Genomic DNA, 11926 nt, shown 5'->3' on the forward strand with positions numbered 1-11926 from the left:
TGCGCCACTGCACTCCAGCCTGGGTGACACAGCAAGATTCCGTCTCAAACAAAAACAAAACTTTATGTTCCTTTATTGGAGCAAAATTCCAGATTGATATACAGTGATGTATTTACTAAACAGAGACCTGTGCAGAAATTACATACTATCTATGTAGACAGGTTGTTATACTTTGCCTATTGATGGAATAGGTCCATTTATCAAGTTTTATACATCAAAAAGCTTTGACTTTCACCAGGCTCTCCATTAATTCACCTTTGAAAAAGTGGCATTTAATTTCAGCTACTATATTTTACAGCATAAAAAGCTTATGCATTAGAGTGCTTCTCTGCAAAATGGCATGTTGCAGACAGAGCCGAGTCCATTATCCCACCCGGATTGACATAGTCACATTTGAGAGCTTTACACCAGAGAGCCAGGACAAAGTTACTCCTAACCAACACAGACCTCTTACTCTGAGAGTCCAGAGAGCCAGGACAAAGTTACTCCTAACCAACACAGACCTCTTACTCTGAGAGTCCAGAGAGCCAGGACAAAGTTACTCCTAACCAATACAGACTTCTTACTCTCAGAGTCTATTTTCTTGGCCCTATTTTATGGTGCCAATGAAGATGTGCCAGCAAGCATCCCATATACAGCTTGGCATTAGAGTACAAGGTCTGTTTGATGGTGGTGGCAGGCACTACTATTTTACTCTATTTTTTTAATTTATTTATTATTTTTTGAGACGGAGTCTTCCTCTGTCGCCCAGGCGGGAGTGCCAGTGGTGCAATCTTAGCTCACTGCAACCTCCACCTCCTGTATTCAAGCGATTACCCTGCCTCAGCCTCCCAAGAAGCTGGGACTGCAGGCATGCACCACCACACCTGGCTAATTTTGTATTTTTAGTAGAGATGGGGTTATGCCATGTTGGCCAGGCTGGTCTCAAACTCCTGACCTCTGGTGATCTGCCCAACCCGGCCTCCCAAAGTGCTGGGATTACAGGCGTGAGCCACCATGCCCAGCCAGGCACTATTATTTTAAATCAAGGTAAAAGGCTAGTTTTAAAAACTGCCACTTGGAGATAAAAATAAAAGGCACAATATATTCAGAACTGAGTTTTGGGCAATCTGGTATCCCAAATTATGTGAATATTCAGACACTAACAGCAAATTGAGAACGTGTACTATTTTCAACTCTCAAGGACGGGACAAGGCAAGTCAATCACTATTTTTATGAGAAAATATATTCTAAGCTCCAAATAGATTATGAATAAATCTTTAAACACAATCTGTTTTCACTTAGCCATCCTAAGCATCTTTGTCGTAGGTTTTCCAGACTGTCAACCATCCCCTTTCCTTCTCTCAGGATCTCCCATTTAGTTTGGCTGAAAGTTCTATCCATCCAATGTCACTCGGCTTATATGGTTTGCCACGCTACTTTCTGTATTCTCCTTAAACTTCTTAGCTCTTGAGTCTTAGTTGTGTGCTTCTTGTATTAATAGATGAACCTGATGTTTTAGACATTTTGTTTTGGTTTTATTTTCTTTGTTTTTTTTATTTTAGCCTATTTGGTAAAAGGAAAGAACCATAGAATGTCTTGTCTGCTTTTTTTCTCCTTTATTAAAGATGCTATTGTTTTCTGAGCAGCTTTCATTTTTATACATCTTTCTCTGGATTTTTATAGTGAATCCTTATTAAGCATTAGCTACATATACATGTAAAGCATATTTTGGATTTCAGGATGGGGAGCTACAACTTGCTCTTAAATAAATGTGTCAAACCAACCTATAATACTTATAAGATTTAGGGCTTCTCTATTTCAAAATGTTTTTAAAAACCCAAAAAACAAAACCCCAAAACCACAGTATTTTAGTATGTTTTGTTTTTCTGGTCACAGAAGACACATTCCAGCAGATGGGGCTAGAAATCTATATGATTCTTGTTTCAGAAGCATCACATGCTCTGATCAGAACATTTTTTAAAAAATTGTACTTTCACTTACACTGTATTACTGAAGAAAATTGGTGTATTACAGCAATGCTGCTTCTATAGTGATTTGGTCTTTGTCCTTGGTTCCCAGTACAGACTCCTAAAACCCCTGTAATTTTCTAAGTGACAGAGGCATTTGTGGTTGTAGTATTTGCTCTTTGCCTTTAGTTACTAACACAGAGCTTCTAAATCTCTGGGAATTTCATGAGTGATGTGAACGTCTTTTGTTTTAATGAGGTGACTCCCAGTGTTCTGGACAGCTTCAGGATGGGGCGTGGTTACCAGAAAGACCAAACTTTGATTAGAAGCTTAGAACTTTCAACCCCACCCTTAACCTCTAGTGAATGGAGAGGGGCTGGAGATTGAGTTAATCATCAATCACGGTTTACACAATGAAACCTCCATAAAAACACCTGAACAACGGGGTCTGGAGAACTCCTGCATTGATCAATGCATCCATGTGCCGGGAGGGTGGTACAGCCCAATTCCACAAGGAACAGAAGCTCCTGAGTTCCAGGCCCTTCTAAACTTCACCCTGTGCACCTCTACATCTGGCTGTTATTTTGTATACTCTATAAAAAACCAGTAAACGTAAATAAAGTGATTCCCTGAGTTCTGTGGGTCATTCTGGCAAATCATCAAACCTGAAGAGGGGGTGGTGGTCATAGAGCTGGTTGGTTGGAAGCACAGGTGTCAACCGGGAGGGCAGTCTTGTGGGGCCCAGCTTAATTAACTGGGGTCTGCACTAACTCTGGCTAGCGCTGGAATTGAACTGAATTGCAGGACACCTTGTTAGTGTCTGGAGAATTGGAGAACTGGCTGGGAGGAGGAGGAAAAGGCTCCCATATATTTGATGTAAGAAGTACTGTGAGTAGATAGATCATACTAAGGAAAAATGTCTTTTCTCCTGCAATGTACTCATTGGAGATGAAAGCTATAAAAACACAGATACATTTTATGTTACCAGTATTATGCTTTATCTTTTAAGTTTTTTGACTACAATCTATAAGAAATCATTATACATAGTACATATACACATCTATGCTCACACACCAATAATTGCCACAATAGCTTCACAAACCAGTATTTACCTTTATCATGAGCAATGTATTCTGTTATTTTGTATTTCATTTTTCAAAAAACATGGTTAATAATCCACTAGTGATTCCGTAACACACTGTGCTATTAGCCTGAAAACATTCTCCCTGGTATCAGGCTCCACGCCACTCAGACCTGCCATTCCCATCCTCTGGTGTTCTCTTCAAAGACTGGACATTAATAAGAAGCACTGCTATGATTGTTTTCTCGTTTGTTTAGTGGGTCTTTAGTTACTAACACAGAGCTTCTAAACCCCTTGGAATTTCACGAGTGATGGGAACATCTTTTGTTTCAATGAGGTGACTGTTTAGTGGGTCTCCCTTGGTCGCCCAGGCTGGATGGAGTGAGGTGCAGTCATGACTCACTGTAGCCTGGAACTCCCAGGCTCAAGCGAACCTCCCACCTCAGCCTTTTGAGTAGCTAGGACTACAGGTATGCACCACCAAGCCCGGCTAATTTTTTTTTTTTTTAAGTCTTTTAGAAATGGGAGTCTTGCTATGTTGCCAGGCTGGTCTTGAACTCCTGGCCTCAAGTGGTCTTCCTGCATCAGCCTCCCAAAGCACTGGAATTATAGGCATAAGCCACAGGACCCACTATTGCTTTTAAGAATTGTAAGCCAAAGGGATGTGGGTTGAATATCTCAGATGATGATCTCTGAAAATGAGACCAGGTAAAGATTTAATTTGAACAGAGAGGGTGACTGAAACCATTCAGCCAACTCCAGATGCATGTTGTTCTGCAGAGCTGAAAAGATGAGCTCAGTGCAACTATGGGAACAAAACAAAGTCCACATGCTTTTGACACAAAGCAGAAGCTTTTCCTTGTCTCAGTCAAGAGTGGTATAAAGGGTTTACCACTTTGATGGTATAAAGGACATAAAGGGTTTACTACTTTGATGGTATAAAGGGTTTACCACTATGATGGCTGTATGAAAATGGAGTGGCCCTCAATTTGTGGCAGATGAAAGTCAGGCTTTGGTCCTGCGGACATATTACCTAGTCATGCCAAGACTGCTTTCTCTATGAAAAATAAAATCTTCAAAAAATGGTGTTCCAAAATTATATTATCTCAGATCACTTTAGAAACATATGATTTTCTTCTTTTTTCTGAGACAGAGCCTCACTCTGTCACCCAGGCTGGAATGCAGTGGCGCGATCTTGGCTCACTGCAACCTCCACCTCCTGGATTCAAGAGATCCTCCTGCCTCAGCCTCCCGAGCAGCTGGGATTACAAGTTTGCACCACCACCATGCCCGGCTAATTTTTGTATTTTTGTAGAGACAGGGTTTCACCATGTTGGCTAGGCTGGTCTCAAACTCCTGACCTCAAGTGATCCACCTGCCTTGGTCTCCCAAAATGTTGGGATTACAGGTGTGAGCCACCGTCCGGCCAGAAACATCTGCTTTTCTATTATATTCCTGTGCTTTCAGAAAGACAGTATACGGCTTGTTTTTGCCAAACTCCAACTGAAGTCATTGTCTATCATGTTACACAATGTCTCCCATAACAGAATCCACGAAATAACTCCTTCATTTTGGTGCTGGAAAAAGTTATTTCTCTGAAGATATTTTTATGTTTTTACTTTGCCCTCTCCCATAATAAAAAACAACAAACAGTAAATCCCAGGAGGATTTCCTCTTTTAATTACCGGGCTTCTCAAAACACAATATTCAACTAAATTATTCATTTCAGATACTTCATAACATTTCTCTGTTCATGTCAACTATTTGTTCTAATATGCGAAAGTATTTATTATCTCATTTGAAACTATGTTGAATGTTGAAAATCTACTTCAAATTCTTTCCTGGAAGGAAGTAGAAAAAAAAAAAAACCTAAAGAAAAACAAGATATGGTATTTAGGAAAATTGCTTGCAAGTCTAAGGATGGCCCAAAGAAATAGCCTAGGGACATCTCTGACTGTATCAGCTTCTTCCTAAGAAAACCGACGCACTGTGCTGCTAGATGTTACAAATGAACAGAATTGAGCTTTCTCTTTTTTGGATCTGCCATGAATTCAGGTTTTTACACTTAATGTCATCTTGGACACTTAAATACTGAATTTCCCAGGTTACCCCAAAGCTCCAGCAAAAGGAAAGGTGGAGCAGTAGCCGCACAACACTCCATCCTTCACATCCTGGGTTCAGAGAAACCACACAAGAATTGAAAGCATTCCAGAATCCAACACAAAAACCATTCATTAATTCCTAGCTTCCGAATCAGAGGATGAGTAAAGGTATGTATGTATACCTTTCCAAGGGGTGTCAGCTACACAGTAATAAAAACACGGCCCAAATTAAACAGGCTCAGGGGCTACTTTTCAGAACCAAGACTTGAAGACAGACATTCTAACCTGTTTTCTGATAGATTCAGAAGTCTTCATCAAGTTTAAAGTATCTTTAATGTTGATGACTATTGGCATTAAAGATCCTCTTGCCTCTTTTCAATCCTTTCCAATTTAATAAACATGTAAGTACAACATACAGTTCTAGGTATTATGCAAGACACAAAGGTTACTAAGGGCTTGATCTTGACCCTTAACCTGTTATTGAAGAAGAAATGCAAATTGTAGCAGAAAAATTCCCAGAAACTCCTTAAGGATGAATAAAAAAAATACCCCCTTAAACCTTAAGAGGATAAAAAAACAAGGCCCTCCTCCCCTGCTGCTTTTGGAGGCTACCTTACCATGTCATTTCACCGACCCATGCAACTGCCACAGCCTAATAAAGGCTTATCTGTCTGCAGTTACTTTTTTTTTAATTTGATGAAGAATTTCTAGTTTTTTTAATTTTTTTTTAATTTTTTTTACAGTCCCATTCTTAGACTGGACTTAATATCGGTCCTCTTTTTCAATTTCCTTAGACCAATAACCAAATCTTTTATAAACTATATTTTCATGTTTTATTGTCTGTATTTTGTTTTTATATGTATCATTAATTGTTAAAAATTAAGATTTTGAATCCCTTTGGATATTTATTAGGCTTCAAAGATCTTGATGAGGAAGTCTGAGTGACTGCCAGTTCTCTTACGTTGGTGGTAAGGCTGGGTGCAGTGCACACTGGTTTAGCGTGAGCAACGATCACTAAGCACAAGAGCCACGGCCACCCCTACTTTACCTCATTCACGGACAAAACTGGAAGGTTGGTCCTGGATGGCTGTCTGGTCCTGGATGCTTTTAGTGGTCTCTTGATCTGTGGGAAGTCTTGTTTTGGAACAAATGTTTCCGTTGACATAGATGAGAAATGCGTCTTTAATATTTTTATGAACCATTTAGAACCCAATAGATGTGGTTTATGGGTCACTCTCCTGTGAGTACCAAAGGATTTCATGGCTGGAAGGTGTGCCTTTTCATCTTGGCAACGAGCAGCATTTAATGGAGAGAGCAGGCTTGTATTGGATTTTTTTTGGTTCATTTCCAGGATCTGAGACTTATTCAAACCACCAGATGTTTTATCAGGAAGGAAGAAATCCAAGTTTTGACATACTGTCAGTGTGCTGCATGTTGTATTTTCAAATTCCTTAAGTGATTTTAACATTAGATGACTGATTCTTCGGCACTGATGTGCTTTTGATAATATACGATGAGATCTGGCCACGGCTCTGAGGAGTGTGGCTGGCATTACCACGTCCCAAGCTAAAGGAAAAGGAATTCAAAGTTCAAGTTTTAAAATTAACGCTTAAAACATATATAACATTTCCCTAAGTAACAGGCATATTTCTGTAAAAAAATTTGTAAAACAGATACATCCTAATTCTAGCAAAACAACAAGGTTAAAAAAGTAAGTACAGTGTTTCTGCCACTTTGCCTTTATCAACATTTGGCCTTCTTCCTGGAAGATTACAAGATTATAAAGCTACTGACATAACAAGAACCTTAAAAAAAAAGTGATGGGACCACTTCATTTACTTCATTAGCATATCAAGTATATAAAAATCTGTTCTGGCCAGGCACTGTAGCTCACACTTGTAAATCCCAGCACACTGGGAGATTGAGGCAGGTGGATTGCTTGAGTCCAAGAGTTCCAGACCAGCTGGGGCAACATGGCGAAACATCATCTCTACAAAAATGACAAAAATTTAAAAATTAGCTGGGTGTGATGGCAGCTCATGCCTGTAGTCAGCTACTCACAGGCTGAGGTGGGAGGATCACTTGAGCCCAGGAGAGCGAGGCTGCAGTGAGTCATGATTGTACCACTGCACTCCAGCCTTTTTTCTGCCTCAGGGAAAAAAAAAAGAATCAGGAAAGGCTCCCAGAAAGATCTAAGCTGATTCTAGTAGGGGAAGGTGCTTTTCAGCTTGGGGCTGGGCATGGGAGTGCATGAGGCACGTCAGATACACACATGAACCTTCCAGACAAGGTAAACAGAATTTCACCCTTATTTACAGTAGGAAATGTGTTATTTTAAAGTTAGCCTATAGTAGGCCACACACAGTGGCTCATGCCTGTAATCTGGGAGGCTAAAAGGGTGGGGGGGGAAATCTCTTGAGGCCAGGAGTTCAAAACCAGCCTGGCGAACATGGCGAAAACCCCTCTCTACTAAAAATACAAAAAAAATCAGCCAGGCATGATGGTGCGTGCCTTTAATCCCAGCTACTCAGGTGGCTGAGATACAGAATCGCTCGAACCAAGGAGGCAGAGGTTGCAGTGAGCCAGGATCGCTCCACTGCAGTCCAGCCTGGGCAACAGAATGAGACTCTGTTTCAAAACAAACAAACAAAAAAGTTAGACCGTAGTAATCAATAATTCTTTTTTTAAAAATAACACGTTAGGTGCTAGAGATATATGAATCAATGATCTCAGAATTCAAAGTCTAGCAGAGGAAAATGAATGAGATGCACAAATTGCTCTAGTCCAGAGAAAGGAGCATGTGAAGAGTGTGGCATTGTCACAGAGGTGACATTTGAACCGAGTCTTGAAAGGGCAGAAGGATCAGCAAGTCAAACACTTCAGGCATGGAGTCCTATTTATCTCCCTATCTCAGGGGAGGTAGGAGTGAGCTGCAGAAGGTAAGGACCGAAAAAGAGCCAGTGACCAGATCACCAGAGGATCTATAAAGTCATCCCAAAGAGTTTCTACAGGTGGGGAGAAAGCTGAGCTTCTAACTCTGAGAGTCACATAGTCAAATGTATGTTCCCGAAACAACTTTTTGGTGATGATGTGCAGGAGGAAACGAGAGAGACTCTAACATCACTCTGAGCACTTTCTACATGCCAAGTGCTCGGCCTCACCTCATAATGATCCCATTTCACTGATTAGGAAACTGAGGTTTAAAGAGGCTAAGCGCTCACCATTAAGAAGCTGCAGAGATGTAATTAACGTAAAACCCAGGCTTTCCCAATTCCAAAGTCAACACTCTTACCCACTACCTTTTATTTATTTATTACCTCTCTCCAGGATAAGGACAAAGATGATTCACAGTGATACTTAGGAGGTAGAACCTGCTGCTTTCAAAATCCCTTCAAAAGCCGGTATTCTGTGCTTCATTCTAGTCCAATTGGCTACTGCAGTTCACCTTTGATTAGTACTATTCCATTCCAGTTGAACCACTTAATTTTGAAGAACCTAACTATAAAATATTTTAGAAATGTGTCCACAGTCCTGGATTCTTTCATTATCTTTGAGGAAATTCTTTTTTTTTTTTTTTTTTGAGATGGGAGTCTCGATCTGTCACTCAGGCTGGAGTGCAGTGGTGCCACCTCAGCTCACTGCAACCTCCACCTCCCAGGTTCATGTGATTCTCCTGCCTCAGCCTCCTGAGTAGCTGGGATTACAGGTGTGCGCCACCAAGCCCAGCTAGTTTTTGTATTTTTTTATATATATATATATATTTATTTATTTAGCAGAGACGGGGTTTCACTATGTTGGCCAGGCTGGTCTCCAACTCCTCACCTCAAACGATTCGCCTGCCTTGGACTCCCAAAGTGCTGGGATTACAGGCGTGAGCCACTGCACCTGGCCTCTTTGAATAAATTATTTACCTCAAAACGCTATTGACTACCTTAATATGGAGGCTACATGAAGCACTATCACAATGTACGTAAAAGTTACAGGTAATATTATTGTTGCAGTAACTTTCAATGGTTTCTATATCCATGCTGATCAGTGGTGGGGATGATTCTTCCAAAACCCTGGCCCTGAGTTCCCTAATCTCCCTTCCTGAATGGTCCTGTTTTTCACTTTTCCTCAGCCACTCATGCCCATGGTCATTATCCCGTAACCTGTAAAGTAGCCACTAGACAACCTACATTGCTATTGAGCCCTTGAATTCTGGCTAGTATAAATTGAGCCTCAATTTTTTAATAAGTAAAATATCTCAACTCTTCTATCAATTATTTGTTGAAATAATATGTCTGGGTATATTGACCTAAATAAAATGCATTATTCAAATACATTTTAGCTATTCTTTTTTCTTTTTTGATACAAAGTTTCGCTCTTGTTGCCCAGGCTGGAGTGCAATGGCGGGATCTTGGCTCACTGCAACCTCCGCCTCCCCCGTTCAAGCGATTCTCCTGCCTCAGCCTCCCAAGTAGCTGAGATTACAGGTGCCTGCCGCCATGTTTAATTTTTTGTATTTTTAGTAGAGACGGGGTTTCATCATGTTGGCCAGGCTGGTCTTGAAATCCTGACCTCAAGTGATCCACCTGCCTTGGCCTCCCAAAGTGTTGAGATTACAGGCGTGAGCCACCGGACCCCATCCCATTTTTATCACTGCACCTTCTAGAAAGCCTAAGATTACATTTGTGCCTTACGTTGTTTTTCTATCAGACAGGGCCCTACTGTCATTATCAATACATCGGACCTCCTCACCTCAATTTCATCCATTCTACTCTCTAAGCACCACCTCCTATCTTTGCATCTCACTCCTTCTATTACCCAATTCCAACAATTCTTCAACACCAACAGGACCCACGAGTCAATGATCCAACCACCTTTTCGCGGTCTCTCACTCCCCATGACTTCACTTCTTCCATATTCAGTTTACACTCTATGGTCTACCATTCTAATCTCTCTCTTATACCCCTGGAATCCCTTGCATCCCTTTCTTCCCAGTCTTTCCCATTGACGAGCAGTAATTAGTATCTTTGTAACTGCTAAGCCAAAAACGTGGAGTCCACCTTGACTCTTTATTCTCCATATCCAACCTGTCAGTAAATCCCAAGGGCCTTCTAGCGACCACTGCCCATCATCAGTAATACTACTACCTAATCCAAACTGCTATCCTTCTCATGGATTATTATAATAGCTTTAACCAGTTTCCCTGATTCTGTTTTGGGCCCCCTACAGTTTCTTCTCAACACAAGCAACCAAAGTGATCCTTTGAAGTCAAATCTTAGCGCAAAATGTGGCTATGGCTTCACGGTTCACTTAATAAAAGCTGAAGCCCTCCGACCAGGCGTAGTGGCTCACGCCTGTAATCCCAGCACGTTGGGAGGGATCACTTGAGGTCTGGAATTCCAGACCAGCCTGGCCAACACAGTGAAACCCCGTGTCTACTAAAAATACTAAAATTAGCCGGGCATGGTGGCACGGGTCTATAATCCCAGCTACTCGGGAGGCTGAGGCAGGAGCATCATCGCCTGAACCCGGGAGGCCGAGGTTGCAGTGAGCCGAGATCGCGCCACTGCACTAAAGCCTGGACGACAGTGCAAGATTCCGTCTCAAAAAAAAAAAAAAAGCCAAAGCCCTCAAAATGGCCTGCATGGCACTACATTCTCTGGCCCTTTATCAGCACTCCGACAGCTCTCTCCTTTGCTTATTTTGCTTCTCATTCTAGCCTCTGGATCTTTGCACTTGTTGTTCCTTACGCTCTTCTCCCAGGGATCTGAAAGGCTCACACCTTCACCTCCTTCGGAGGTTTGCTAAAATGTCTTCTACCCAGTGAAGCCTTCCCCAACCACTACATTAAAAACACACAACCAGCACCCGTTCTCTAACTTCCTCCACTTTGCATTTCTCCATTGTGTAACATCACTTACATACCTTTTTTAGTTTATTAATTCATACTGCAAAACAACTCAGTTCTTATCATGTGCCAGCCATTGTGCCTAGTTGCTGACAATACAGTTGAAAATAAAATAGACAAAAATCCTATCTTTTGAACCTTACATTGGGAGTGACAGGCAAAAACAAGGTAAATCAGTAAAATTCGTGAGACAGAACGCTAAACGAAAAAAAAGGAAAGGGCTGATTTTTGTGTCTTCCCTCCAGAATGGAAGCTCCTTGAGGATACAGATTTGTGTGTTTTTTCCTACTATATCTCCTGACAATAGCGCCCAGTACATAGTAGGCATTCGATCGAATTTTTAAAATGAAATACTAGGCAGTTACTCAGTTCCTGGGCACATTTCAACTTTTAGACAATAACACCAATTAAGAAAATCAGTTACAGCTAGGCTACGATTCAAGAGACAACTGTCACTCATCTTTGGGAGCAGGCCGTTCAATTCCTCAAACTCAAAATTATTTTATCGATTTCTACAGTTACCGCGGTGCACTGGCTCAAAAAAAGGGTTCATTAATTGACTGAGTGCTTTTTACTCCCAGCTAAGTCGACCAAAGATCACGGTAAGAGGCAGAGGGTCACAGTCGCACCAGCGTAACCCGTGACTGTACACGTTCCGGGTGGCCAGGAGCCAGGGCGCAGACCTCCGAGCCGGACCACCCAAGCAGCTAAGGAAAGGCAGTACACTAACCTCTCCGCCGGAAGAGAAGAAGGAAGGGCCAGGGACGCGCGCTTCCTCTGCAGGACTGCAGGGAAAGAGCCGCAGCACCAGTCTCTCACTACAGCAGCCACCCCTTCTCCTGGAAGGGCGCTCCCTCCCACCCCCGATACTGCGCAGGCGCACTGAACTCTGGTCACA

General features: G+C 41.8%; 1 protein-coding gene across 2 annotated transcripts in view; it reads right to left on the minus strand.

Moving 5' to 3' along the window:
* Nucleotides 1-11923, minus strand: part of RMND1 (required for meiotic nuclear division 1 homolog (S. cerevisiae)) — a 55768-nt gene extending 43845 nt beyond the window's left edge. The window contains exons 1-2 of one of the 2 annotated variants that reach the window (XM_011988727.1): nucleotides 11759-11923; nucleotides 6181-6698 (exon numbers count right to left, since the gene is read on the minus strand). In XM_011988727.1, coding sequence (XP_011844117.1) covers nucleotides 6181-6684 — 504 coding nt within the window. In that variant the 5' untranslated portion in view covers nucleotides 6685-6698; nucleotides 11759-11923. The remainder of the gene's footprint in view (nucleotides 1-6180; nucleotides 6699-11758) is intronic. The other variant, XM_011988728.1, reaches the window with a different exon arrangement.
* Nucleotides 11924-11926: the final 3 nt, after the last annotated feature.

The sequence above is a fragment of the Mandrillus leucophaeus genome, unplaced genomic scaffold (genome assembly GCF_000951045.1).
Source record: "Mandrillus leucophaeus isolate KB7577 unplaced genomic scaffold, Mleu.le_1.0 Scaffold337, whole genome shotgun sequence".
NCBI classification, from domain to species: domain Eukaryota; kingdom Metazoa; phylum Chordata; class Mammalia; order Primates; family Cercopithecidae; genus Mandrillus; species Mandrillus leucophaeus.